At 51.2% G+C, this 24,764-nt stretch overlaps 1 protein-coding gene across 1 annotated transcript in view; it reads left to right on the forward strand.

Annotated features, from left to right (window-relative positions):
• EDC4 (enhancer of mRNA decapping 4) overlaps positions 1 to 24,764 on the forward strand; it is a 57,929-nt gene that overhangs the window by 21,015 nt on the left and 12,150 nt on the right. The window contains exons 8-21 of the mRNA XM_032788496.2: positions 4,588 to 4,697; positions 5,343 to 5,426; positions 6,004 to 6,099; positions 10,063 to 10,165; positions 12,180 to 12,360; positions 12,866 to 12,938; positions 13,519 to 13,610; positions 14,265 to 14,461; positions 17,183 to 17,271; positions 18,332 to 18,485; positions 19,589 to 20,049; positions 21,538 to 21,639; positions 22,426 to 22,578; positions 23,988 to 24,024. Of these exons, the coding sequence (XP_032644387.1) occupies positions 4,588 to 4,697; positions 5,343 to 5,426; positions 6,004 to 6,099; positions 10,063 to 10,165; positions 12,180 to 12,360; positions 12,866 to 12,938; positions 13,519 to 13,610; positions 14,265 to 14,461; positions 17,183 to 17,271; positions 18,332 to 18,485; positions 19,589 to 20,049; positions 21,538 to 21,639; positions 22,426 to 22,578; positions 23,988 to 24,024 (1,932 nt within the window). The remainder of the gene's footprint in view (positions 1 to 4,587; positions 4,698 to 5,342; positions 5,427 to 6,003; positions 6,100 to 10,062; positions 10,166 to 12,179; positions 12,361 to 12,865; positions 12,939 to 13,518; positions 13,611 to 14,264; positions 14,462 to 17,182; positions 17,272 to 18,331; positions 18,486 to 19,588; positions 20,050 to 21,537; positions 21,640 to 22,425; positions 22,579 to 23,987; positions 24,025 to 24,764) is intronic.

The raw sequence follows: 24,764 nt of genomic DNA on the forward strand, positions 1-24,764 counted from the left end.
TAAGTGCAGCATGTGCTGCTCATTCCGTCCCGGAACTCATGAGAGTCGAGAGTGAAGACTTAGTAAACATCTGGAGAAGGCCATGAGATCCCACTCATATCTCAGTTGGGGAGATACCCACCCACACACACACATCAGCCTCAATCAGCAGGCATTGCCCTTGAAAGCACAAGCTCAGGAGTTGAGGACGAGACTTCCAAGCCTAAGGAGGTGGATTCTCATGACAGTAAGGAGCACTCTCACAAGCATAGAGACAAGCCCTCTGTTTCTAGAGCTGACCTGAAGAAATGAGATCCCTCCTCGAGTCAGGGGAGTCCTCACGAATGGGTCCTAAAGATTTAGTCCTGAGTAAATCTCAGCAGGAGAAAGTTGCGCGAAAGAGCACACATCCATTGGTTCTGGGTCCAATGTGCAAACTGAAGATCGACATCCACTGCTGGTCCCTTCAACATCCAGATCAGACTGTGCCAATATCATCATGGCCCCAGAGGGATCGAACTTCCACTGTGACCAGAGAAGCACAGGATCCGATGGCTCCACCAATTGACTCACCCTGTACGCTGGGGCAGTCTGAGACCTACTTTTCCCCAGAGGACGTTTTTGCTCTCCCGTGTCCTCACTCCCATTTCCTTTCAGCTCCTCTTTATTCAGACGCACAGTTACACCCATGGAAGAAGCTATTCTGAGGACATAGAGCTGCTCTCCTTTCCCACCCACGAGCCTGAGTACCCAGCCATTGGCATTGTCAGTTTTGCCGGTAGCTTAGCTTTTTCATCTGATGAGTCGGAGGTTCCAGAAGAGCCCCTACCCTGCCATACAGAAACAAGGACAAACAAAAGCCTAAGAGTCAAGGATTCTGTTCGTCGATCAGATGACTTTGCAAGAGACAGATGATACCCAGTCCCATGAGATCCTCCTCAGCTGACTGATCCTTGATGCTGGCATTATTGGTTCCCCTAGGATCTCTACTCGAAGCAGCTGGGATCAGTATATGAGCCTTACTTACCATTTCTTGGCCAGTACCAACTGGCCACATCAGAGTAAGCGGAAGACAAAGTTGAAGCAGATCCAACTAGTCCAACTGTTCTGGAAGCAATTTCAGCTTCCCCAGATGAGGCAGTTACCCCATCTCCATCTGGTGGCACAGGCAGTCACCAAAAAATCCAGGCTGCAACACCCCAAAACTGCACTCTTGGACAAGCTGCCGTATGGCTCGACCTGCTAGGGAGAATGGTCTTCTCTGCCTTTCTCCGATTTTAGAATTTCAAATGATCAGCCCCTTCTAGCTAAATACAACTTCAATAATTATGTGACGTTGTTGGATTTTAATTAAACACTCCCTCAGGAAGACAGAGCTCAGTTCCAGTCCTTGCTTGATGAAGGAAAATTAGTGGCCAAAACACTCTACAGGCTGCAGTAGATGCTGTGGACACAGCATCCAGAGAGATGGTTACAGCCATTGTCCCGAGGAAAGATTCCTGGTTACAATGCTCAGGTTTCCCTAGGAAAGTGCAGAGTACCATTCGAGATCTGGCCATGGATACAGTTAACCTGTTCAGTGATAAGATGGATGATTCCTTCCACTCTCCGAAGGACTTGAGGACAATGTTTTGTTCTCTGGATATCTGTACCTGCTCTGAAGAAGCAGCATCACAGAGCAAGACACTTCAACAATTTTACTACCAATGCTCCCAGGAATCATCAACCAAACAATAGAGGGTTCAAAGGTCCAGGTACCCTGCTCCTGCAATGTCTACCACCACAGCTCACTCTAACCCACAGCCAAGGATTTAATTTTGATGGGACTGTTGAGACCCACATCCTTTTATTGATGCCACATCATCCTATCCCTCCATTTTTTGGAGGCTTCCTTATCCGATTTGCCTACACTGGAGGGCTTTAACAACAGACAAATGTGTGCTAGAAATTATTCACTACCAGGCATCTGATTGAGTTTGTCAGCCCCTTCGTGGTCCATTTTCAGGGACCAATCTCACAAGGAAATTCTGTGTCAAGAAGTGGACTTCCTTCTCCACCAGGGAGCTGTAGAAGGAGTTCCATCTCAACTCGAAGGGAGAAGATGCTACTCCCCATACTACTTAGTCCCCAAAAAGAATGGGGGGTGGAGACCCGTTCTTGACTCATAGACAAGACCAGAAGGGACCATCGTGATATTCTAGTCTGACCTCCTGCACATTGCAGGCCACAGAACCTCATCCACCCACTGCTGAAATAGACTCCTAACCTCTATGACAACTAACTATAATTGTCCAAAAATCTAAAATTCCACATGGTCACGTTAGCATCAGTAATCCCCTCTCTGGAAGACGGCACCAGGTTCATGGCACTTGACATGGAAGATGTATAATTTCACATAGATATTCACCCATCCCTCAGAAGGGTCCTCGAGTTCTTCCTTTGTCAAAACCATTATCAAGCCAGAGTCCTTCCATTCAGGCTAGCTATGACACCCAGAGTCTTTACGAAAGAAGGAATCAGACAAGGAATCTGTGTTAGCAGCTTGGATGAGGAGAAACTGGTTTACCATCTTCCCATTCCCAGCTGGTTTCTGACAGGCAGATTGTACAAGGAAATCCAGTTTATCAACCAATTCCTCCTCTAACTACTATTCTTAGGACGGAAGAATCCCATACACTGTTACAGACTAGGGACCGAATAGCTAGGAAGCAGTTCTGCAGAAAAGGACCTAGGGGTTACAGTGGACAAGAAGCTGGATATGAGTCAACAGTGTGCCCTTGTTGCCAAGAAGGCTAACGGCATTTTGGGCTGTATGTGTAGAGGCATTGCCAGCAGATTGAGGGACGTGATCATTCCCTTCTATTTGACATTAGTGAGGCCTCATCTGGATACTGTGTCCAGTTTTGGGCCCCACACTACAAGAAGGATGTGGAAAAACTGGAAAGAGTCCAGCGAAGAGCAACAAAAATGATTAGGGGTCTGGAGCACATGACTTATGAGGAAAGGCCGAGGGAACTGGGATTGTTTAGTCTGCAGAAGAGAAGAGTGAGGGGGGATTTGATAGCTGCTTTCAACTACCTGAAGGGGGGTTCCAAAGAGAATGGATCTAGGCTGTTCTCAGTGGTACCTGATGACAGAACAAGGAGTTTCACATGAGTCAAATAATCCACTTGTCGATTATTTTTTCTGAAACCATATGCTTCTGATGAGGAGAGGACACTTCAGTCTCTGAACATCTGAAGAGCACTGGTCCTTTATCTTTAAAGAACAAAAGCACCTAGACACCTAGACTTTTTGTTACCATAACAGAGAGATCAAGGGTTCAAGCTGTATCTGCGCAGACTTTTTAAATGGATCTCTGACTACATTATCTTTTGCTACCAACTAGCTCACGTTCCCTGTCCCCCAGAGGTGGTGAGGGTCCATGCCACCTGAGCACAAGCAATCTCTGCTGCAGCACTGCAAGTCATACCTCTACTGAAGATATGTAGTGTGGCTACCCGGAGCTGCTTGCTCATCTTCACAGGCTATTATGCTTTGGTCCAATCTTCTTTTACAGATATAGCTGTGGGGACAGCAGTGCTACAGTCAACCATCACTTCTGCCTCCTCACACCTACCTCCTGTATCACTACCCTTGCTAATCTCCCACATGTGGAATACACATAGGGACCATCATTCCAAGAAGAAATGGAGGTTGGTTACTTGTAACTGGAGGTTCTTCAAGTTGTGTGGTCACTGTATGTATTCCACTACCTGCCTTCTGTCCCTCTGCTGCAGATCATAACTGGATTTGCGGTGGGAGAAAGAACTGGAGAGGCATTGGTCCGCACTGCCCTTTATAACCTTGGTTCAGAGCATGAGGAGAACTGCACACGTGCAGACCAACGGACACTGCTTACTAAAAATCTCTGGACTTAGGCATATGGTATACATGCATACCCATGTGTGGAATACAGATAGGGGCCACACATCTCAACAAACCTCCAGTTACAGGTAAGTGATGCATTTTCAGTGTCAGTAACACAGGGAAGTTTTTGTAATGTAATTTGAACATTTCCTCTGACTGGGTGTGTTCATTATAGGGAAGCTGCTTATCATATTTTCGTTGGCAGTTTCCATCAGGCTAAGCGGCGAGTACACTCTTTGGTGTAAAGCTTTAGGTTGGATCAGAATTACAGGCTTGGGTTGGGACAGTTTAATATTTTGGCTGTTTAGTTCCAAAAACTCGTATATTTCTCTCCACTTAACTCTTGGCAGAAGCAGGAAATGCGAAGTTGATGTTGTGTATAAGTTAATGGCTGTAGAAGTAGAGATCACAAAGATTTGGAAATGAAATTAAATGTGCTCTTAATATGAATTTCTTAAGAAAGGAGTGACATCAGATGGGGGCCTCAGTTGCCTACCAGCACAACCCAGCATATTTAACTCTCTGTCTGGAAAAGGGGATTAATACCTGGAGTGGAAACATGTTGATTCTTTGGTGAGGGCATAAACCGCTGGTTACTTTCACTCACGGACTTCTCTTTAGCACCCTTTCTCTGTAATTAAATTCTGGTTTTCTGAAGAGACGTGCAATGACTGGTTTGCTTTCCTCTTCCCTCGTTAGTGCCTGAGCGAGGGAGCGCTCTCTCCAGATGGGACCGTCTTGGCCACAGCAAGCCACGACGGCTATGTCAAATTCTGGCAGATCTACATAGAGGGGCAAGATGAGCCAAGGTAACTTAAGAAGCAGAAAAGAAGGGATGGGTCATGGAACAGAGGACAACTGGAACTTCCCCTGGATGAGATGGAGAAGTTCAGCTCTTGGGGATTCCTTGTCTGATTCCTTCTCAGACTGTGAGGAGGACCTGTAGGACTAATGTCTATACAGCGTCCTAGCATTGCAGAGCATTTTAGAATTGCTGAGTATTGTAGGATGTGCTCAGCACTTCTAAAAATGGGGGAGGAGAGAGAATCAGTTTACTGCTGGTGAAAGGTTCACTTGCTCTCCCTGGAGACAGACGTCCTTTCCATAGAACAGGAACGTCCTGGGCAGTGGCAGAGCAAACATCCTTCTGCTGAACTGCTGCCACAGGAATCCGAGAGGCGGAGCTCAATCTCCATTATCCATTCTGGTTCTAGATGCTCCATGCAGATGCCCATCATTGTGGTATTTTTTGTGGCAAAGTCCCTGTTCACTGCCAGCTGGACTTGTTTCACACAAGTCAGCAAACTGCCATCAGGCGGTAACTCTTGATCACTGCTGACTCGGGCTCAGTTCAAAGCGGTGACTGAGTAATGAAGCCTGTGAATTGTTCAGAGCCCTTCTGTTTCTGCTAGTTTTGCTGTACCTGTGCCCTCTTCTCTCTGGTTCTCTCCTAGGTGCCTGCATGAATGGAAGCCCCATGACGGCAGGCCGCTCTCCTGCCTGCTCTTCTGTGATAATCACAAAAAACAAGACCCAGAGTAAGTCTTGGTCCTGGACTTTGAGCCGCAGGGTGTAGCAAACCCTCAGCTCCATGGGTTTAAGACAGGATCCTTGTAATTGCATTTACACACGCAGTACTCAGCTATTGTAGCAGCAAGCGGACCATGTCCTGTATGGAATGAGTTGCTCTCTCCAACCTGGGAGTAGCTGGGGCTCAGTGAGGCAGTGCAAAATTGTCCTATTCCTAGAGTTGGTTCTTGGGTGTGGAGAACTCACCAATGAAAGTGCTTCTTGGTAGAATGATACATTTAGGCTAGTGCTGTTGGTCAGCCTAGCCTGGCTTACTCTGTCTCAAGCTTCTGTCGTAGTTCCTGCTTCTGACCCTTTCTGACATTTGGGTGACGTCTTACTGATTCCCTGGAGAACAGGGCCTCAGAAGGTGTGCAAGGTTCTAGCCTGCCCATGGTGCAGAAACAGCCCTGGGAGTGTGGAACATTACTGGCCAAGTTTAGCCACAGGCAGCCTCTTAGCAGCGTTCCTGCAGGACGTGCTTGCAGAGCGGAGCTACGCCTTCTTACAGCATTCCTTCCCAAGATTTCTCTGGTGTGCCTTCAGGGTTCCTTTCTGGAGGTTTCTCATCACTGGAGCGGATCAGAACCGAGAGCTGAAGATGTGGTGCACCGTTTCTTGGACCTGTCTGCAAACTGTCCGGTGAGTGGTGATGCACCTAGACCTGCAAACTAGGTTTCTGAGAGGCGGGGCTTAGTCTGCAGATTCCACATGTCCAAGCAGAACTCAAGGACCTATTAGGATCCTGGCAATATAATTACTCTGCAGGGGAAGAGGCTGTCGGTGATCTACAGTGGAGTCTATTCTAGTCCCACTGGAGCCTCTTCCTGTGTCAAATTAGCATAGTTACCTATCAGCCTCTGCTAATGTCAGTACTGTGGTGAGCTCTGTGCCAAATGGATCTGGGTGTCCATGGCTGATAGCCGGGCTTTGGGGGGTTTGACCCTGAACAGCTTTACTCGGTCAACTTTGCTCAGGTCTGTAGTGTACAAATGTACCCAGAGTCCCAGGAAAGCATTCTGGAGCCAGTGCATTGTCTGTGTAAATAATGACTGCTCACTTTGTCCGGTGTGGCGAGAGTTCCAGCATCTCTTCCCCTGTCGCTTTGTCTGCTTAGTGTTTTGTGTTACTGGGGCAGCACAGGACTGCTCTGGGGAGCCAGTCAGCACTGAGAACGGCTGTCCAATCTTGTATGCTCCATCCCCCACAAAGCTTCTGTCATAACTTTAAAGGGAAGGAAACAGCCCTCCTGCGTACAATACTATAAAATCCCTCCTGGCCAGAGACACCAAAATCCTTTTACCTGTAAAGGGTTAAGAAGCTCAGGTAACCTGGCTGACACCTGACCCAAAGGACCAATCAGGGGACAAGATACTTTCAAATTTCTTGGGTGGGGGGTTTGTTTGCGTGCTCTTTTGTTTGGGGTTTTCGCTCTTGGGACTAAGAGGACTAGACATCATCCAGGCTCTCAAATCTTTCTGAACACTCTCTCATATTCAAGTTTGTAACAGCCAGGCACGCGTTATTGTTTCTCTTGTTTTCTCAACCTTCTAATGTTCCTTTTTGCTAAAAGATTTATCTTGTTTGCTGTAACTTTGAACCTCTAGAGGGGGTTTGCCTCTGCTCTATGAATCTGATTACCCTGTAAGTTATTTTCCATCCTGATTTTATTGAGAATTTTTCCTTTCTTTCTTTAATTAAAAGCCTTCTTTTTAAGAACCTAATTGATTTTTCCTTGTTTTAAGATCCAAGGGAGTTGGATCTGCACTCACCAGGAATTGGTGAGGGGAAAGAAGGGGGAATGGTTAATTTCTCCTTGTTTTAAGATCCAAGGGTTTGGATCGATGTTCACCAGGAACTTGGTGGAGAAGTCTCTCAAGCCTACTGGGAGGGAGATAGTCTGGGGAGAAGGTAGACAGAGTTTTCCAAGTAACTCTTAAAGGATTTGGGTGGTGACAGTAAAACCAGATCTAAGCTGATAATTAAGCTTAGAGGTTCTCATGCAGGTCCCTACATCTGTACCCTAGCGTTCAAAGTGGGGAAGGAACCTTGACATGGTTAGCAGCAGTGGGATTTTAAAGGAACCAAAAGCCAGTAAGATTTCTTTTTCTCCTGTTTAGCTGCTTGGAAAGCAGAGCTGAAGTAGATGCATATCTATCTCTTGCCTAAAGGCAGAGGTGTTAAGTTTTTAAAAAAGGGTCTTTGTTAAGAGAAGGTTTCAGACTGTGAGCAAGCAGTTAGCAAAAGGAATTTACAGGCTGAACTGTTTTTTTTCTTTCTACCTCTCGGGTATAGCTAGTTTAAACAAAAAACAAAAAAACCTGAATGCTGTGAAAGTCTCTGTTAACTAGGCTGCCCTGAGCTGAGTGCATCCCCGTTTCAGTGAACTGCAGAGGGGGTGTGACCGAACACAAGAGAGAAGAAAAATGATGACCAGTGAAAGAGCTACCAAACTAGAGCTGGTCAGAACAGAAGCAGAAAAAAAGAAAAAGAAACATGAGAGACTGCTCGAATTACAAAAACTCAAATGAAGCTGCTGAAAGAGCTATGGAGGAGAGGGAAAGAGAGAGGGAGGAAAGGGAAAAAGAGAGGAAGCATGAACTGGAGTTAGCAAGGGCTAGGCAGGATATATCAGCCAACCCTAGCAACCCCTCTCCAGGTACCGCTTCCGATCCCAGAAAATTCCCCACCTACAAGGCAGGCAATGATACTGAGGCCTTCTTAGAAAATTTCAAAAGGGCCTGCCTTGGGTACAGCATCTCTACAGACCAGTACATGATAGAGCTGAGGCCTTAGCAGAGGTGGCAGGTGAAATGCCAAAAGAACACAGAAACAGTTCTGAACTTTTTAAAAACAAGGCCAAAATCAGAATGGGGCTAACACCCGAGCATTCCTGTTGGCGGTTCAGAGCCCTAAGGGTGGAAAACAGACGTGTCATTTACCCGACATGCCTACCACATTGTGAAAAATTGGGATGCCTGGATATCAGGAGCAAATGTTAAATCTCTGGAAGATCTGTCCTTCCTAATGCAAATGGAGCAGTTCTTAAAGGGTGTTCCTGAAAAAATAGACAGGTACATCCTATATGGGAAGCCCAAAACTGTAACCAGGGCGGGGGAGATTGGAGCCAAATGGGTGGAAGTGGCAGAAAAGAAAAAAACTACTAGCAGTTGGAGCGAATATCAGAGGGAGCAAACTGAAATCAAACCCTATCATCAGAAGCAACCCAAGTCCCCACCTACAATGCAGGGAAAGCCCCAGACACCTTATCATCCCACCGCTACCACCATGTTAAGGTTCCTTCCCCACTTTGAACGCTAGGGTACAGATGTAGGGACCTGAATGAGAACCTCTAAGCTTAATTACCAGCTTAGATCTGGTTTTACTGCCACCACCCAAATCCTTTAAGAGTTATTTGGGAAACGCTGTCTACCTTCTCCCCAGACTATCTCCCTCCCAGTAGGCTTGAGAGACTTCTCCAAGTTCCTGGTGAACACCGATCCAAACCCTTGGATCTTAAAACAAGGAGAAATTAACCTTTCCCCCTTGTTTCCCCCCACCAATTCCTGGTGAGTGCAGATCCAACTCCCTTGGATCTTAAAACAAGGAAAAATCAATTAGGTTCTTAAAAAGAAGGCTTTTAATTAAAGAAAGAAAGAGGTGGTAATTCTCTCATAAAATCAGGATGGAAAATAACTTTACAGGGTAATCAGATTCATAGAGCCCAGAGGAACCCCCTCTAGCCTTAGGTTCAAAGTTACAGCAAACAGAGATAAATCTTTTTAGCAAAAAGGAACATTTAGAAGTTGAGAAAACAAAGATAAACTAATACATGTTGCCTGGCTGTTTACTTACAAGTTTGAAATTTGAGAGATTGGTTCAGAAAGATTTGGAGAGCCTGGATTGATGTCTAGTTCCTCTTAGTCCCAAGAGCGAAAAACCCCAAAACAAAGAGCACGCAAACAAAAGCCTTCCCCCCACCAAGATTTGAAAGTATCTTGTCCCCTGATTGGTCCTTTGGGTCAGGTGTCAGCCAGGTTACCTGAGCTTCTTAACCCTTTACAGGTAAAAGGATTTTGGTGTCTCTGGCCAGGAGGGATTTTATAGTATTGTACGCAGGAGGGCTGTTTCCTTCCCTTTATAGTTATGACAGCTTCTGTTTGCTGGGGGATCATGGGCCTTGGAAGCAGCTCCAGTGGATGCAGACGTGAGAGCCAGCTTTGGAATCTCCCTCTCGCAACCCACTGAGTAGAACACAGCTGAGTGCTGAATGGTGACCCTGTACTCTGGTGGTGTGGTGTGCTTTGCCCAGCTGGTCTCTCAGCTGTTAAGCTGTGTTTTAGCCCACGATCCCAGCATCCCTCCTCTTACTAGCCTGGCATCCTGGGTTTAAACACTTTAGGCCCACAGGGTAAATTTTATTCTGCCAGTTCCCCTCCCATGTTTGCATGGAGTTCCATCGCTTCAGTTACTGAGGGCAGCGGAACATCTGACCAGCACTGTGCTAAGCTGCTCTTAGTCAAACTGCAATGCTGTGCCATAGAGGCTTTCTGTTGTGCTAATGGCTCTCACCTTCTGTGTATTCTCTCCTGTTGCGGAACCCAGCTTCTCCCCTGACATCTTCAGTTCCAAAAGTGTTCCCCCGAGTCTGAAAGCCTGCCTGGACCTCTCTGCCGAATTCCTGATACTGAGCGACGTGCAGAGAAAAGTAGGTGGCTCCACTTTACTGGCTGCTTCAGCCACGATGGGTGGAGGGAGATCGGGTCTCCTGTGCCGCCACCACAACTGCGGAAGGGTTGGCTGCACTCACTGCTGAGAAGAGGCAAAGTTGGCCTGCACCATTTCATTGTAAGGTGGAGAATAGTTCTGCTGGTGCTGATTGGGCCCAAAGGAGCCTTGAGTGAGGCACAGGATTAATGCGAGTGTTAAAGTAAAAATTCTCGTTTGAAAAGGAAACTGACCCCCCAAGTGCTGTAATGTTTCGACTGAGCTGCTCAAAACTGGGTGACTCAGAGATACACTCTTGCTCTGTCATTAATCCCTCCACCCCAGGGTGCCTGTCTAGTGGCAGAGCTCTCAGCATGAGAGATCAGATGTACTCTGCTGTAACAGGGTGGAGGGAAAAACACTGGCTTTCCTTCATGTTTAAGCTCCTTCCTTTTTGGAGGACAGAGAGCAATGCTAAGTAACCACTGCTTGGCAGCAGCACAGCTATCTCAGAGCAGAGACTCTGCTTTGCTTTGAGAGGTCTGTTGGTTCTCTCTGGTTGAGGTGGCCTTGATATCTAGTGGGAAAACCCCGCTGGTGCTGTAGCCCAGTACAGGGGCTCTCTTCTTCCCCTCTATGCATCCAGTTTGGGGCCCTGTGACGATCATGGATTTTTAAAAAACACTTTCAGCAGCTTTGCAGGTGAATGTTCGAGTGTCATAGAATATCGGAGTGGCCGAGTGCCCCCCAGACTGCTGCGATTTTTCCAACAGCCACCAAGTGGAAGCAGACATCCCTGCTAAGGCCATGGCTGCCTGTGGGCAGTTAGTGGGCCGGTCCGGTTCTGGAGGACAGTGGGGATGTGGCAGGTCAGTTGTCTCATCACATGGTGCCAGCTGGTCCAAGCTGGGTCAGGGATCAGGGCCAGGCTAGCTCCGTGCCCAGGGTGCCACTGCTGCTTCCTGTCCGGTTGGCAGGGAGAAAGGAGTGGCACTGAATGTGGCATTTAGGAGCCCCCTCCTACCCCCCAGCACAACCCGGAGGAGACACCACAGGCTGTTGAGGAGCTGAGACCAGTATCCCTCCCCCCAGCCCGATCCCTCTGCCAGGACAGAGCTCCTGCCCACAGCTGCTTGTGTGCAAGCAGCAGCGGGGATGGCTACGGTGGGGGGATTGAGCTGGTCTTGCTCCCAGAGTGTCTACTCGGGGGCTGCTGTGGGGTGGGACGGGTTGGGGCTCCTAATCGCCACATTGTCAGCGCTGTCCCCCTCCCCCCTGCCAGCTGGACAGGAAGTCTTAAGTGTGGCCTGGGTCAGAGCTCACTGCAGAGTGCTTTCAACTGGGCTGGCCCGTGCCATGTGGTGAGACATGCTTCCTGCTCCTCCTGCCCAGGATAGCACCATGCTGCCCCCTCCTGACCCACCTGCCTGCTTCCACTTCCCCGCTGCTGGAAAAATCACAGTATTGGGCTAATTTTGTGATTTCTGTGCTGTCTGTGAAATTGTAACTTACGCAGGACTTGAGCCCTGATGTCCTGGGCTGGGGTAGCAAGCCTGGATGCGCTCTGATCGTTTTGTTGAAGGCTGCTGGGATGGGAGGGAGGAGGCAGAATTTAGACGGTGGAACTTAAGGTTTTGTTAAGCTAATTAAAATTTAATACTTTGTCACTAACGATAGATGTCATTGGGATGCTGCATTGGCAATTGGCAAAAATGGGACATATTGTAGCCAGATCTAGATCCCATGGTGATGAGTGGAAAAACACCTAGACAGGTACCTCTCTAATAGAGAGGGGCAGCTCGTGGGGACTACACTTCCCAGCATACATTGCACTTTGCCTGGCTCTGGTAAGCTGTGCGTGGCATTCTGGGAGGTTGTGTGGGAGCTACTCTTGGGTACAAGGGGAAGGCTGGTGGTGGGTTCATTGTAGAACTCTCTGACCACACCTGGCAGTCTGCTGCCAAAGCCCCAATGACTTGGGTTGTTGCAGGGTGTTTCTGGTGCTCTGCTTCCAGGTCCTGTATGTGATGGAGCTTTTGCAGAACCAGGAGGAGGGCAGAGCTTACTTCAGTTCCATCTCGGAGTTCCTCCTCACCCACCCGGTCCTGAGCTTCGGCATCCAGGTCGTGAGCCGCTGCCGGCTACGGCACACAGAGGTCCTCCCAGCTGAAGAGGAAAGCGACAGCCTCAGCACAGGTGAGCAGCGAGGGGCAGCCAGCCCTTGTTTCCGAGGAGGCTCTGGGGGCTGCTTCCTGGCAACACGGCCGGAATATATTCGTGAGAAACTCCCTTGATGAGCTGGCAGTGCTGGAGAACAATACTGACCTGCTTAGAGCGGCCCAGACTTGAGGGGAGGAGGATGGGCTCATGGCTAGGGCACAGGGCTTAGGATCGCTGGGTGACTGCTACTGGGATCCCTCTGGATGCCTCCATTTCGCCCTCTGGCATGGCACTCAGGGGAGCAGAGGGGGCATTACCACGGATCTGTGTGGTGTGAGCGCACAGGCAGGAGGTGGCTGTTCAGAGCAGGGGCAGAGTCCATAAGAGTGCAAAGGGATTTTAAGAGCCGTTTCACTGAGATCTGAATGAGCACAAGGGAGCGCTCCGCCTCAGACCCTGTGCTTCCCGAGAGTTTGAGGCCTAAGGACATGTGCAGCACACCATGCTACAGCTCACTTCATATTTCTTATCTCTATTCCAGAAGGTGCTCAGGGGGCTGGGGCTGTCGAATTGGCGGCAGGTGTGCTGATCAAGCTCTTCTGCGTCCACACGAAGTGAGTATGTGTAGGGCTTGGTTTGGACAGCTGTCCTGCTCAACCTAGTGCGCTCCTTCACTAGCTGTTCTCTGCCTCCCGGCGGTTGGGGTGTCATCACCCACTGTTCCCGCACACATCCCCCAGTCCTGTCCCTCAGGATGAAACCCACCTGGAGCAGTCGACACGGAGAGTATCCTTGGCATGGGAGGCCTCTGGCCTGACTGGGTAGTGGATCCTAGGTCTCTTCCTTGCTCCATTTAAAATGCTTCCTGTGTCTTTTCCTGTGGACTCTTGAGCTCTGAGCCTTTGCACAATGTGTCAGCAGCTGAATATTTCTGCTGACCTGGGGGCCAGGACTGGTTGGGTTAGTGCTGACTTGCCATGTAGCTGCCTGGGGCTTGAGTTTGGACAGCTTTCAGGTGTGGTCAGCCCAGGAAGGGCTGAGACAGGACAGCACTGACTGGGGAATCCCACTTGGTCCTTAATAGGCAGAAAATTCTTAAGCGCTTTCCAGGACCAGCTCCAGGAAGGGGAATCGCTGCGATTTACGGCTCTGTGGCTGATATGTGAACTAACCCAGAATTTTGGAACGTTACAGGGCCCTGCAGGATGTGCAGATCCGATTCCAACCTCTTCATAGTCCAGAGATGGCTGCACCTATCCCTCCCCACAGCTCCCATGAAGATTTCGGTAAGTCCCTGCTGTCGGGGGTTCTGGCCGGAACCATCTGGTGCTTTGAGCTTCCCGGCATCATGTTTCCATCATTGCTGGCAGCCTCAGCAAGGTTGGAAGGGATGTTTGGTGGGCTCCTGGCATCCTTTGGAGGATTGACTTTGTTACCCCGAGGGCATCCTGACTGCTGAGCTGGGCGTGGGAGGCCTGGCAGGTTAAAGAGCACAGAGCATGTTGAGGCCGAGCACAGAGCATGTTGAGCGATGGAGGTGCTTTGTGTACTCTGTAGTGCCCCCTCTGGCTGGTCTGGGCCTTCCTCCTGGGGAAGCTGCGCTCAGGCAGGTCTTGGTGAGAAGGGCAGAGGAGGGATTGAAGGCTGGCCCCAGGTCCGTGTATTGCCCTGTATTGCTGCTGTGCCACTCAAACCCATTTGCAGGGAAGCTTGCGTATGGATCACATGCGCCCTCTTCTCTGACAAAGGCCTTGAGTCTGTTCCTCCTCCATCAGGCTGCTTCCGTGCCCTGACCGTGACAGCTGTCGGCTTTCCAGTTCAGTTCTTTGGCGCCTGGGCTGGCGGAAGTGGTATAACTCATGCTTTGCAGGAATAAAACCCTCCCTGCCTGGCTCCTTTGGAAGCTCTCTAAGCTCTAATTTGTACATCTCTCTCTGAAGTGTTTCCAGACCACCTGGCTGACCTGGGCGCAGAAGGGCTGGGATCGGAGAAGGGGTCCGTCCATGGCTCCCAACCAGACTTACGGCGCATTGCAGACCTGCCTGTGCCAGCAGATTTTCTTGCTCTCTCCAATGATGCTAAACCCAAGCTGATGACCCCGGATGCGTTCATGACCCCAAGCACATCTCTTCAGCAGGTAGCTGGTGTGATGGGTGGAGCCAGTGGGGAATGTAGGGGATGGTCTGGGATTTTGCGCTCTGAGGAATCCCACCTGGGATGTGGTGACTCGGGTAGTCCAGATAATCTAGTGTACAAAGCATAGAAAGCGCTCAGAGCTCTTAGCCTTTTCTTACCCTTTGTAGCTGGCTTATGGAAAGTCCACCAGGAAATCTTGGCTCCTAGGACCAAACAACCTGAATCCCAGAGGTTTCCTGCAAGGGTTCTTTTGGGGAGGAAACTGCAGTATTCCTGCTTCTCGCGGGGTTGAGATGCAAATACAATAATGAGGAAGGGAGCCCAGAGCTTAGTAGCGTGGGCTGTGGCACCTTTAAAATGCCAGGCTGACCTAAGCTCATGCTGAGAGAGACCTGCAACGAGCAGCAGGAAGATGGGACCTGAGCATCCTTGGTGCAAGACCCGTCCCCAAACCAGTGAGCTGGCGGTGTGGCAGCATGTTCTTGCTTTGTGGGGTGGAGATCTCCCAAGGGCTGTGTGCAAAGACTGCCCCTCTCTGAAGTGGCCTGGGTGTGCTCCCCAGAGCTTGTCTTTATTGCTGCTGTCTGCTCAGAGAGGACTTTGTCTGCAGAGCTGGCTTGCTTTAGAGGTGCCGGGGAATCTGCACCATTACCCAGCAGGCTTTTGGGCATGTTGAAGGTACGAGTCCATTTTTAGGACTCTTCTCTGGCCAAGTAGCAAGGAAAAGCCCCAAGTTGCTAAATGGCTGAGAGTGCCCCAGTGGGCACAGCGTCACTCCCCCAACTCTTGGCAGTGCCCACAAGGCCAACCTAATTAGGGAGTATGACAGAGGTCACGTCTGCAGCCTAGGAAGCCACTGGAGAGTGCACAGTTCAGTCAAATCATTTCTGTGTCTTTTCTTCTGGGTGAGGCGACTCAGGTTTTGCTTTCACTTCTGCGACGTCTCGTACCAGGGAATGAGTACTCCCCAGAACCGAGCTCCACTGTGATAAGCCTTTCCGTGCTCTCATCCCTAGTGGGGGGAGTCATCCCAGTGGTGGTTCGGTTTGCGAAGGTGGGGCTCTTGGGCTTAGCCTCTTGTCTTCAGCGATCCAAAACTATTTGTTTCCTCCATATGTCTGTGTATTGGAGCTTTGCCGGGACAGCAGGAGGAAACAGACTGGATCTGATGCTTTCCCTCAGTGCTTCATCACGTGTAGAACCAATGGCTCTGCAGCATCGGTCTGTGAGGTGTCTCTGGAGCGTGCCCCACTGACAGTTTGGGGTGCTGCTCTGTCTTGGTGCCAGATGTACTGCCTCGTGCTGATGCATAACGCTGGCTGTGAGGAGTGAGTTACAAGATTCTTCCCCATCTTCCTGCAAAAGCTCGAGATGTTTCCCAGGTCACTGTGCATGTCACTGGGTGACCTGTCTGGTGCTGCGTGTTGTCCCCAGCGTTCAGACTGCAGCGAGGGGTGGCTGGTGTGATGCCAGCGTGACAATGGCTACATGGCACCGCTTGCTGCATTGAGCAGCTCGACTACTGTGTTCTGGTTTTAGAAGTGTGGATTCTAACCTGTCTCATGTGGAAGGTTTCTAGCTGTCTGTCTACACCTGGGCAGACCCTTGGAATGGTTCTGAAACCAAGGCCTGAAGCCACTCCTGGCCACTCTCCTAGTTAGAGTTTCGGAAGTTCGTTGTACTACCCCTAAACAGGGTAACTCCTGCAGGTTACCTCTTCCTCTTAATTTCTTGTCTGGAAGATTCCACGGTCCGTCCTTAGCATTTGGTTCAAACTTGTGAGTGAACTTACATCCAGTACTTAATCTATGTGGAAACAAATGGAGAAACAGCTCTTCTCTGGAGGAAAACCTGTTTTTCACCTTTGCTGATGACCAGTCCCTAGGCACAGACTTTAAGAACTTTAATTTTCAGTATACATACGTAACTCCTCACATACCATCCATGCATGTTTTGCAATAATATTGATGCCCAGTGTGAGACAGGGTTTTATGAGAGACCTCACATGACACACTTTGGTGAACTTGAATGAAAATACCAGATCCAGGGGATTCCTTTTGCACCCCTTTTGCCCTCTGCCACTTGGACTCTAGGTCCCTTGGTCACACTGCAGACTGTAACAGCAATGGTCAGACATACCCCATAGAAGGTGGCCAGCAGTCCCTCATGAGTTCATTTAAATGCTTCTCTCTACTTGTTGCAGCACTTATCTAAGTCAAGGCCAAGCCACTTGGCTTCCATCCAGGTCTGTTCCTGTAGCAGGTGCGGGGAGAACCCAGGGACTACGCTATCCAGGATGGACAAGGGGATGTAGATCTAAGTGTTGGGCACCTCCAAGTGGAACAGCTTAGCCCCTTCTCCACTAGCAGCTGTGTGTGTGTGAACAGGATGGGTGACAGGGCTGAGCCCTGCCGAACTCCACCTGTGAGTGCTCTGCAGCAGGGAAAGCAAGTACCGTCTTTGAGAGGAAAGGAGCAAACCCCCAGAAGGGCCTTTCCATCCGATCCGCAGTTGGGTCTCCAAAATCTCATGCCCAGTTCTGTCAAAGGCCACCAAGGGGCCCGGTCCTTGACTGGTGCCCTAAGCACATCTGAAATCTTGGGAGAGTCTCTGTCACCCTCTGCACAATCCATAGCGGGACTATGGAGGGAGCCAGGAGTTGCTCAGGAAGAGGCGTAGCAGCAAAGCCTCCTCTCAAAGCATGGTTCTGTGTTTGTGCTAGATTGCCTTGTCACCGGGAAGCAGCATCAGTTCCCTGACTGCAGTCACAGCCATGAGCAGCGCTTCCGTCACTGACCCTGTTGTGCCCAGGTAAGTGGAGACAGAGCGCGTGTCCTGCCCAGCCGAGTCGGGCCCCATCTGCAGAGCAGGCTGGGGTTATAAATTGGTTCCAGTTGCAGGCGTCTGAGACACTCTCTACAGAGAGACACGTCTTTAGCAGCGCTGAGCGAACCTGCCTCCTTCCCCTTAGGAGTCCGGGATGGCGCAGAGACAGCAAGCTCTGTTTCCTGCCTCAGAGTGGTTCTCCCATTGCACCGCTGCTTGGTTGCTTTCCCTGCTCCTCCAAAGAGGATGTTGTGGTTTGCAAGCAGTGAAGACAGCAGACGCCAAGGACAGAGAGGCATTACTGGGAGGCTGAGGGACACTTAGACGGAATATCAGGCACAGCTTCTTGGTGGTGGAGAGTATAATAGGGTAGAAGCCTCAGTGCTTGGAAGAGGAGGGCAAGGACCAATCCTGTTGTGTCCTGTTCTCCGCCCCCAGAGATAGGCTAGACTAGAAGTTCGTAGAAGATTAGGGTTGGAAGAGGCCTCAGGAAGTCATCTAGTCCAATCCCCTGCTCAAAGCAAGACCAATCCGCAACTAAATCATCCCAGTCAGGGCTTTGTCAAGCCAGGCCTTTAAAAACCTCTAAGGAAGGAGATTCCACCACCTCCCTAGGGAACCCATTCCAGTGCTTCACCACCTTCGTAGTGAAAAAGTTTTTCCTAATATCCAACCTAAACCTCCCCCACTGCAACTTGCGACCATTGGTCCTTGTTCTGTAATCTGCCACCACTGAGAACAGTGAGCTCCATCCTCTTTGGGTCCCCCCCTTCAGGATCTGACCCCCTGGATTCTAACAGATTCCCTCTAGCAAGGTTGTGAAGCTCTTCTGTTCAGTCCCTAGTCTAGGAAGAGTGAGCAGTCCATGGGAAGGTCTCCCATTGGGTAGTAGGAACCACAGACCTTGGGGGTTGCTGGGTAAACCGGGGCCAGGCACTCCTGCATTGACCAAGTGCAGCAGGAATCTCAGTTCCTGAGCTCAGGGGCTCTGCCCGAACCAACCTTACAAAATCTGGTGCTCAGCTCATTCCGTCTCCCTGTATAGGCCATCTGAGGACCTGACTTTGAGCCCAAAGATGCAGTTGGACACCAGCCTCACACTGAGCAGCAGTGGCAGCAGTCTCCAGACAAGTCCTAGAAACCATTCAGTCCTTATCCCTGGACTTCCTGACAAGCTGACCCCAAAGGCTCCTGTCCCGGTAAGGCTCCCAGCACTGTTGCCACCTTCCGCTTTTGGCACATGGTAACTCTCCCATTCTTTCCATGATCCTCTGCCAGCTGGAATGCACCAGGGTGCCCCTCCTGGCCCATTTGAGTGGCTAGCAGGTCTGGTTCCTGTTCTTGGCTGGAAGGTGCTGCTGTGCCAGCATGTGTCGTTGCAGGTTGCCTGTCCGTAAAAGTCATGGCTTTAAATACGGGGGCAACTCTAGCACAGGGTCACTTCTCTTATTCCACCATCAGCGATGTTAAGAGCAGTCACTCCCTGTGCTAGGAGACCCTGTCGCTGGGTGGAAGGGAGTCAAGGAAGCCCCCTAGGGAAAGCTACCAGACACTCAGAGGAAACACAGATTGTTCTGACGTTCTCCATTTCCTGACCAGGATTACGCTGAAATCCGAGCTGAGTCTGCTGCTGCCTGTGTTTTGGGCCTGCAACAAGAAGTTCCTCTTTTAAAATGTGTTTGCCCCTGCTTCTGTAGGAAAGACCCCGTTAAATTGATTGTAGCCTGTAAAACAAATGGAAAGAGGAACATTTCCTCAAATCTCTTTCAGTTCTGGAGAGTTTAGATGTTACTTGTAACAATCAGCATGAAATCTTCAACTGGAAACAGGTGTTTTAAGATGATGCCCCTTTAGCTAGTGAGAAAAACGTGAAATCTTAGACCTGGTCCTGCGGGCACTAACGTATGTGATTCACCTGTGCAGTCCCCTGGACCTCTGGGACTGGCGGTGTTATGTGCTGAAGTGTTTGCAAACCCTTACTCAGTGCAATGTGACCCCGGTTAGTGAATGCTGCTCCCGATGGAGTTAACAGCACACAGGAAGGACAGAGCTGTCCTACTGGACAGCTGGTTCTGTGCTGGCGGGTAGTAGGGGTGCTGGAGCGACAAAGGATCAGAATGCAATCAGGCCCAGATATCTGGGGGCCTCCCCCATCTGCCTGGCTCCTGAGCAGCCCTGGAGGGGGTCTCGCTGCTCTCTTCCCTGAAGGCTGGCTGGCATGAGGTGCTGATGGTCCTTGAGATGACTTATGTGGTTTGGGTCTCTGCATTACAGTGAAAATTGGCTTGTTTATGTTGGTTAGGTCACTCCAGCAAACCCCCCTCTGGCTCTGGAGCTGCAGGAAGTGGAGCCCCTTGTAGCCCAGGCCTCACCCACCCGTGAGCGCTCCCCAGACGTCATTTCCTCAGCCTCCACGGCCATGTCCCAGGATATCCCAGAGATCGCCTCTGAGACGTTGCAGCGCAGCTTTGCTGCAGCCCCGTCCGGGCTCCCTGCAGAAGTGCTGGAGCCCAACCACCATGCGGACAGCATGGCCTCAGCCGCCTCGGCCTTGCACTTGCTGTCCCCGAGGAACCGGCACAGCTCCGAGCACAGCCAGCAATCCCTGGACATGGCCCCTGTGGAGGTGGACAGGCTGACCACACCCTCGTTACTGGAGACTGCTTTAACTCAGGAAAATGCATCTTCCAACGGCGTCGTGAGCCAGCCATGGCCAGCGGCCCCCGACATCACCAGGGAAACCCGGAACAGCATAGCAGACAGGTAACCGGCTGGGCAAGCTTTGCTCTGCTTTACTTGGGGGCACGTTCTTAGCCATGTCCAGTTGGCACGTTGGTGGAAAATTGGTGTTTCAGGGCCTTGGCCGTCCCTGCTTTCAGAGCCTCAATAAGCCGCTTGTCTCTGCACCCTGACTTTGTAGGTTCAACATCACCATCCCTCACCTCCAGGTCAGTTTTAACATTCACCCCTACTCTGCAACAGGGACTCCAGGATAGCAGGGGTGCGCCTGTTTCTTGCCCACTCCGGATCGAAGGAGCTCAGCACCTTAACCCTTTTTCTAGCTGCCAGCCCACACACTTACCCTGGGTTCTCAAAGTCAAGCTGGGGGCTTTCCATCTTGTGCATGACCAGCAGAATAAAGGTTTTGCAGGCCAAATTCTGCTCCTGGCAACACCTGTGCAGCCTTGTTGAGGGGGACCTGATTGGCACTCAGGAGCCAGTTCTGCCAGTGCACGAGAATAACGAGTCTCTCTCCTGTGACTGGGCTGGCTCTGCAGAGCCAGCGCAGTAACAGAGATGCCAAACAAACAGTCCCTGAAACGAGTAGCTGTGATTAATGCAGGTCTGAGGGTACATCTGCCCAAGCTGGGAAGCATGGAGATGTAGCCCGAGAGAAGGGTTATGTGTAGCCATGTCTTGGAGACAAACTCTTCCAGCCCAAGCAGCTGGAGTTGTTCCCTGCAGTTCTGAAATGTCTGGGCTGGCCAGATCCTACCTCCTCTGGCAGAAGTGGAGCAGAATGTCATTATTTATCTCCAGGCCTCTCATAGATTGGGAGGCAGCACCTCCCAGGGCCAGCCCTGGAGCCTCCATCCTTCTGAACGAGGCCGGCACCGCTCCCCCGAGATACAGGAGACACAGCCGTCCTTCCACCCTGGAGCTCCACACTGCTCTTGTGTCCCACATATCGACTGTCTGGATCCAGGGTGTGAGTTTAGAAAAGTCTTGCCAGGGTGGCTGGTTCTCCTGGTCCCCAGCTCCAGGCCTTGTAACTTGCTGCATTCTGCAGACACGCCAGTGTCCAGGCAATGGCCTCTTGCTGTTACCACTGATACACAGAGTCTGGGGATCTGAAATACTCCCCTGGACAGGAGAAAATACAATGGCTGGGGGACGTGCTCTACCGTAGTGCACCACTTGCATGTGGGGGAGAGCAGCGGGGCATTCCTGCCAGCTGCTTCCTGTTCACTGGTGCCCGTCCTCCAGCCTAGGAGCTTGTGCAGTTTCTTACCAGCCTCAGACTGACCTGACATCTACAGACCCGCCCACGCTCTGAAGCGGGGCGTGATCGCACCCAAGCATCTAACCCCCAGGCACCCACTATGCCAGTGCCCGGCTGTTGGACCCCACTGGTTCTGTGAACCCCCCAGCGGTGTGGGCTCAGAGCCCAGCCTGCTGTCAGCAGGCCCACTCCTGTGCAGATAACCCGGCCGGGAGATGTTTTCATGATGGCGTTTCCCTTTCCCCCAGCCCAAGAGATGACATTGCAGAGAAGCACAAGAGCTCTTCCTATCACAGGCACAGCTACCACCTGCTGCAGCACGACAGCCAAGATGCCAGTGCAGAGCAAAGGTACCAGCATGCGCAGCCCGTTCGCGTCCCCAGCATGGACTCTGTGCCTCTGCCCTTGGCAAGTCTTCATCTGCTTTGCCTCCTGCCCCCCAGCCCTGGCACGAGGGAGGCCGTGAAACCAGTCCTAGCCTCGCAAGATGCTCTCACCAGGGTCGGAGCACTCGCTGGGTTGCTCAGGGGAACGTGGACAGAGCGTGGCTCGTCGCTTGGTCCAGTCATCAGTGCTAACCACCTAATGGGCACTGTTTGGTGGAGCCCAGCCCTTGAATTTAAAGCAAAGTAGATCGAGTACCCTAGGGCAGTGCTGTGCTCTCCAAGATCCTGCCGGTCACCACCCGCCTTTCACCCCCAGGGCTGATCCTCCATGCCGAATTCTCACTGCCTTTAATGGGAGAGCCACAGCCAGAGGCCTGGCAGGGTCAGCCCCCCGTCAGTGCGGAGTTCAGTTACTGCCTGGACTCCCTGGGTTATGGCACCTTCAGTCTGTCAGCTTGAGAGGTGTGCTGTGCTTGGTCCCCTTCTGAGTCAGTGAATTCCACGCTAGGGAGCACTCAGAGACCTCTGCAGCCTGGCCTCACGCAGAGACTACAGGTTCCATCATGCCATGCTTCATCTTGATCTGAGCAGCCTGGTTCCTTGGGTCACAGTGGAGCGCTTCATGCTGGGCCCTGCGGACTCCTCTGGACTGATGACCTGGGTGGCTGTAGGGCAGGGTGGCTGAAGCCCCATTGGGCTGGCTCTCCCCACTACTGCTAGCAATCTCCTCTCCCTGGTCTTCTTTTGCAGTGACCATGATGATGAAGTTGCAAGTTTGGCGTCTACATCAGGTGGGTTTGGTGCCAAAGCATCTGCACAGCGGCTGCCTGTGAAGGACTGGAAAGCCAAGGTGTCTCCTCGGGCTTCCCCCAAGCTCAAACGGAAGGGGAAGAAAGATGACGGGTACGCTGGGCTTCCAGGGCAGACAGCTGTGGGATTGGCAGCACAGGGTCACAATCTGAGAAACCTGCCAGCCCTGGTTTAACTGCTGCATTGCCCAGTCAGGGTGGGGCATGGGAGCAGGCTCTGTCCTGCCCTTCCAGTGGGGCTGCAGGCCCAGCACAGGCTTCAGAAGAACTTGTGGGGGGCAGGCTCATGACAATGAGATGGGAGGGGTACACAGCCTTGTTTCTACTCCTGTGCTGCCCCATGACAGAGCCGTGCTGCCCCACTTCAGGGAAGGCTCCTTCGGAACAGTCATTCTTTAAATGTTTTCCAGCACTCAGCATGACAGAGTTCTGATCTGGGTGGCTTCTAGGGCCAACCACAGTGGCCACATGCAGTAACATCTGGCACCTGCCTGCTGCGTCTGTGTTTGAAACTTGAGCATATGAATGTGCTCTGGCTGAAACTTGACCAGCTGAAGGGTGATCGGGTAGCGCAGTCCAATGTGCTACATACTGTGTACAGGAAAATCAGTGCAATCTCTGCAAGCGGCTTTCTACCCTTGTGCTTCATATGGCTCCATGGACTGGTTTGGCACTGTCCTTGTGTATGTCGTGGCTGCAGACCACAGGCTGGGGCTTTAGATTGTTGGTTTCAGGAGAAGGAGGGAGCGAACAAGGAATCTCTGCTGAGAAATGCCATTTTCCTCCCATGCCCCTGTCCTCTTCAGACAGTTGTAGAGCGTGTGGGCCATCCAGGCTGTGAACCGCCAGTGCATGCCTCCCGCCTGCCAGGTCTGGCTCAACATGGAGTCATGGGTTTGCAGGAGCCAAACCGGTCTCTCCTGCTTAACAAACCAAGTCTGTGTTTTCTTTGTTCAGTCCATATTGCAGCGTATGGCTCCAGTCACTACAGGCACTCTGAGAACTTCAAAATGTGCATCCGATTTTTTTTTCGGTAAGAAACAGAGAAAACTGCCCCCTTGATGTTTGGCCAGATAACGTCAAGGGAGTGATTTCTCTGCCCCCAAATTCGGTCAAGGCTGAACAGCCTAGGCTGTGCTCGTGCTGTGTGACCATCAGGGGAGCCAGTGACCTTCAGGCCAAAGGGCCAGGCCCAGTAGGTGCCCTGTGTCAAACCAGCCCATCTAGAGGAGCATTGTAGGGAGTCCCTTGAGTATTACTCACTACGGGTGGTAATTCTTGGCTTTGGTACAGTTCTGTGCCAACAGGAACTCTGTACCCTCCTGGTGCTCTTGGGTTCGTGGTGGAACGAGAGAAAAGGGGGGCTGATGCTGGATGGTGGGGTGGTGAGAGTTATAGGTGGAATCAAAAGCCCACACCCAGCTCAGTCTGTGCTGGTGAAAGACTCTGACCCCGGGCTGGGTGCAATTCACATGGTTATGGTAACTCTTCTTTCAATTCCAGGGATGTGACCCAGTCCCCGAGGCCATGTGATCGCCAGGTTAGTCCCAATGGGGATCCGACGCTCCATCACCTGCTTGCTTGTTAGCCAGCTCACTGATGACTTAAAGGAAAGCCTGTTGCAGAGCCTGGGGCCTGTGCTGCAGGAGCAGGCAGGGCATGCCAGCTGTGCTTCGCTGCTCACTAAGGCCCTGCAGAACTTGCTTAGCTCTGTGGCTTGCAGATGGTCTGAGAGGGGTGCCCAGACTTGGTGAAACTGCCGGCTTCCTTTGCAGCTTACCACATCTGATTTGCATATACATGGTCCTCCTTTTTCCAGTGTCAACCTGCTCAGCCACAGCTCTGGTATTTGCTCCTGCATGAGATGAATAGAAATCACGTTGAGTGCGCCAGCAGTGGAAAAACAAGGCATTCCTAGCCCCGTTAGGGCAGAGCAGCTCTGGCCTGTTAGAGCGCCTTATCTCTGCTGGTAGCACTTCCGTGTCCAATGGAGAGCGTGCTGGGACCATGTTGTAGGACTCATTGGGATGCCCTTGGAACACTGTAAGGGCTCAGCCAGCCTCTTGAGTGGGGTCTGTTGTCTGTAGTGCTGGGTTGGCCTTTCAGATGGCTTCCCTCTAGGTTAAAGCCTGACTCCAGTTGATGGGGATGAAGCACTTCCGTAGATTCCAAGATCAGAAAGGACCAATGTGATCATCTAGTCTGACCTTCTGGATAATATAGACCAGAGAACTTCTCCAAAATAACTTCCCCTTCCTCCAGGCATGGAGCTGGCCAGAG

This window comes from Chelonoidis abingdonii, chromosome 19 (assembly GCF_003597395.2).
Source record: "Chelonoidis abingdonii isolate Lonesome George chromosome 19, CheloAbing_2.0, whole genome shotgun sequence".
NCBI lineage: Eukaryota > Metazoa > Chordata > Testudines > Testudinidae > Chelonoidis > Chelonoidis abingdonii.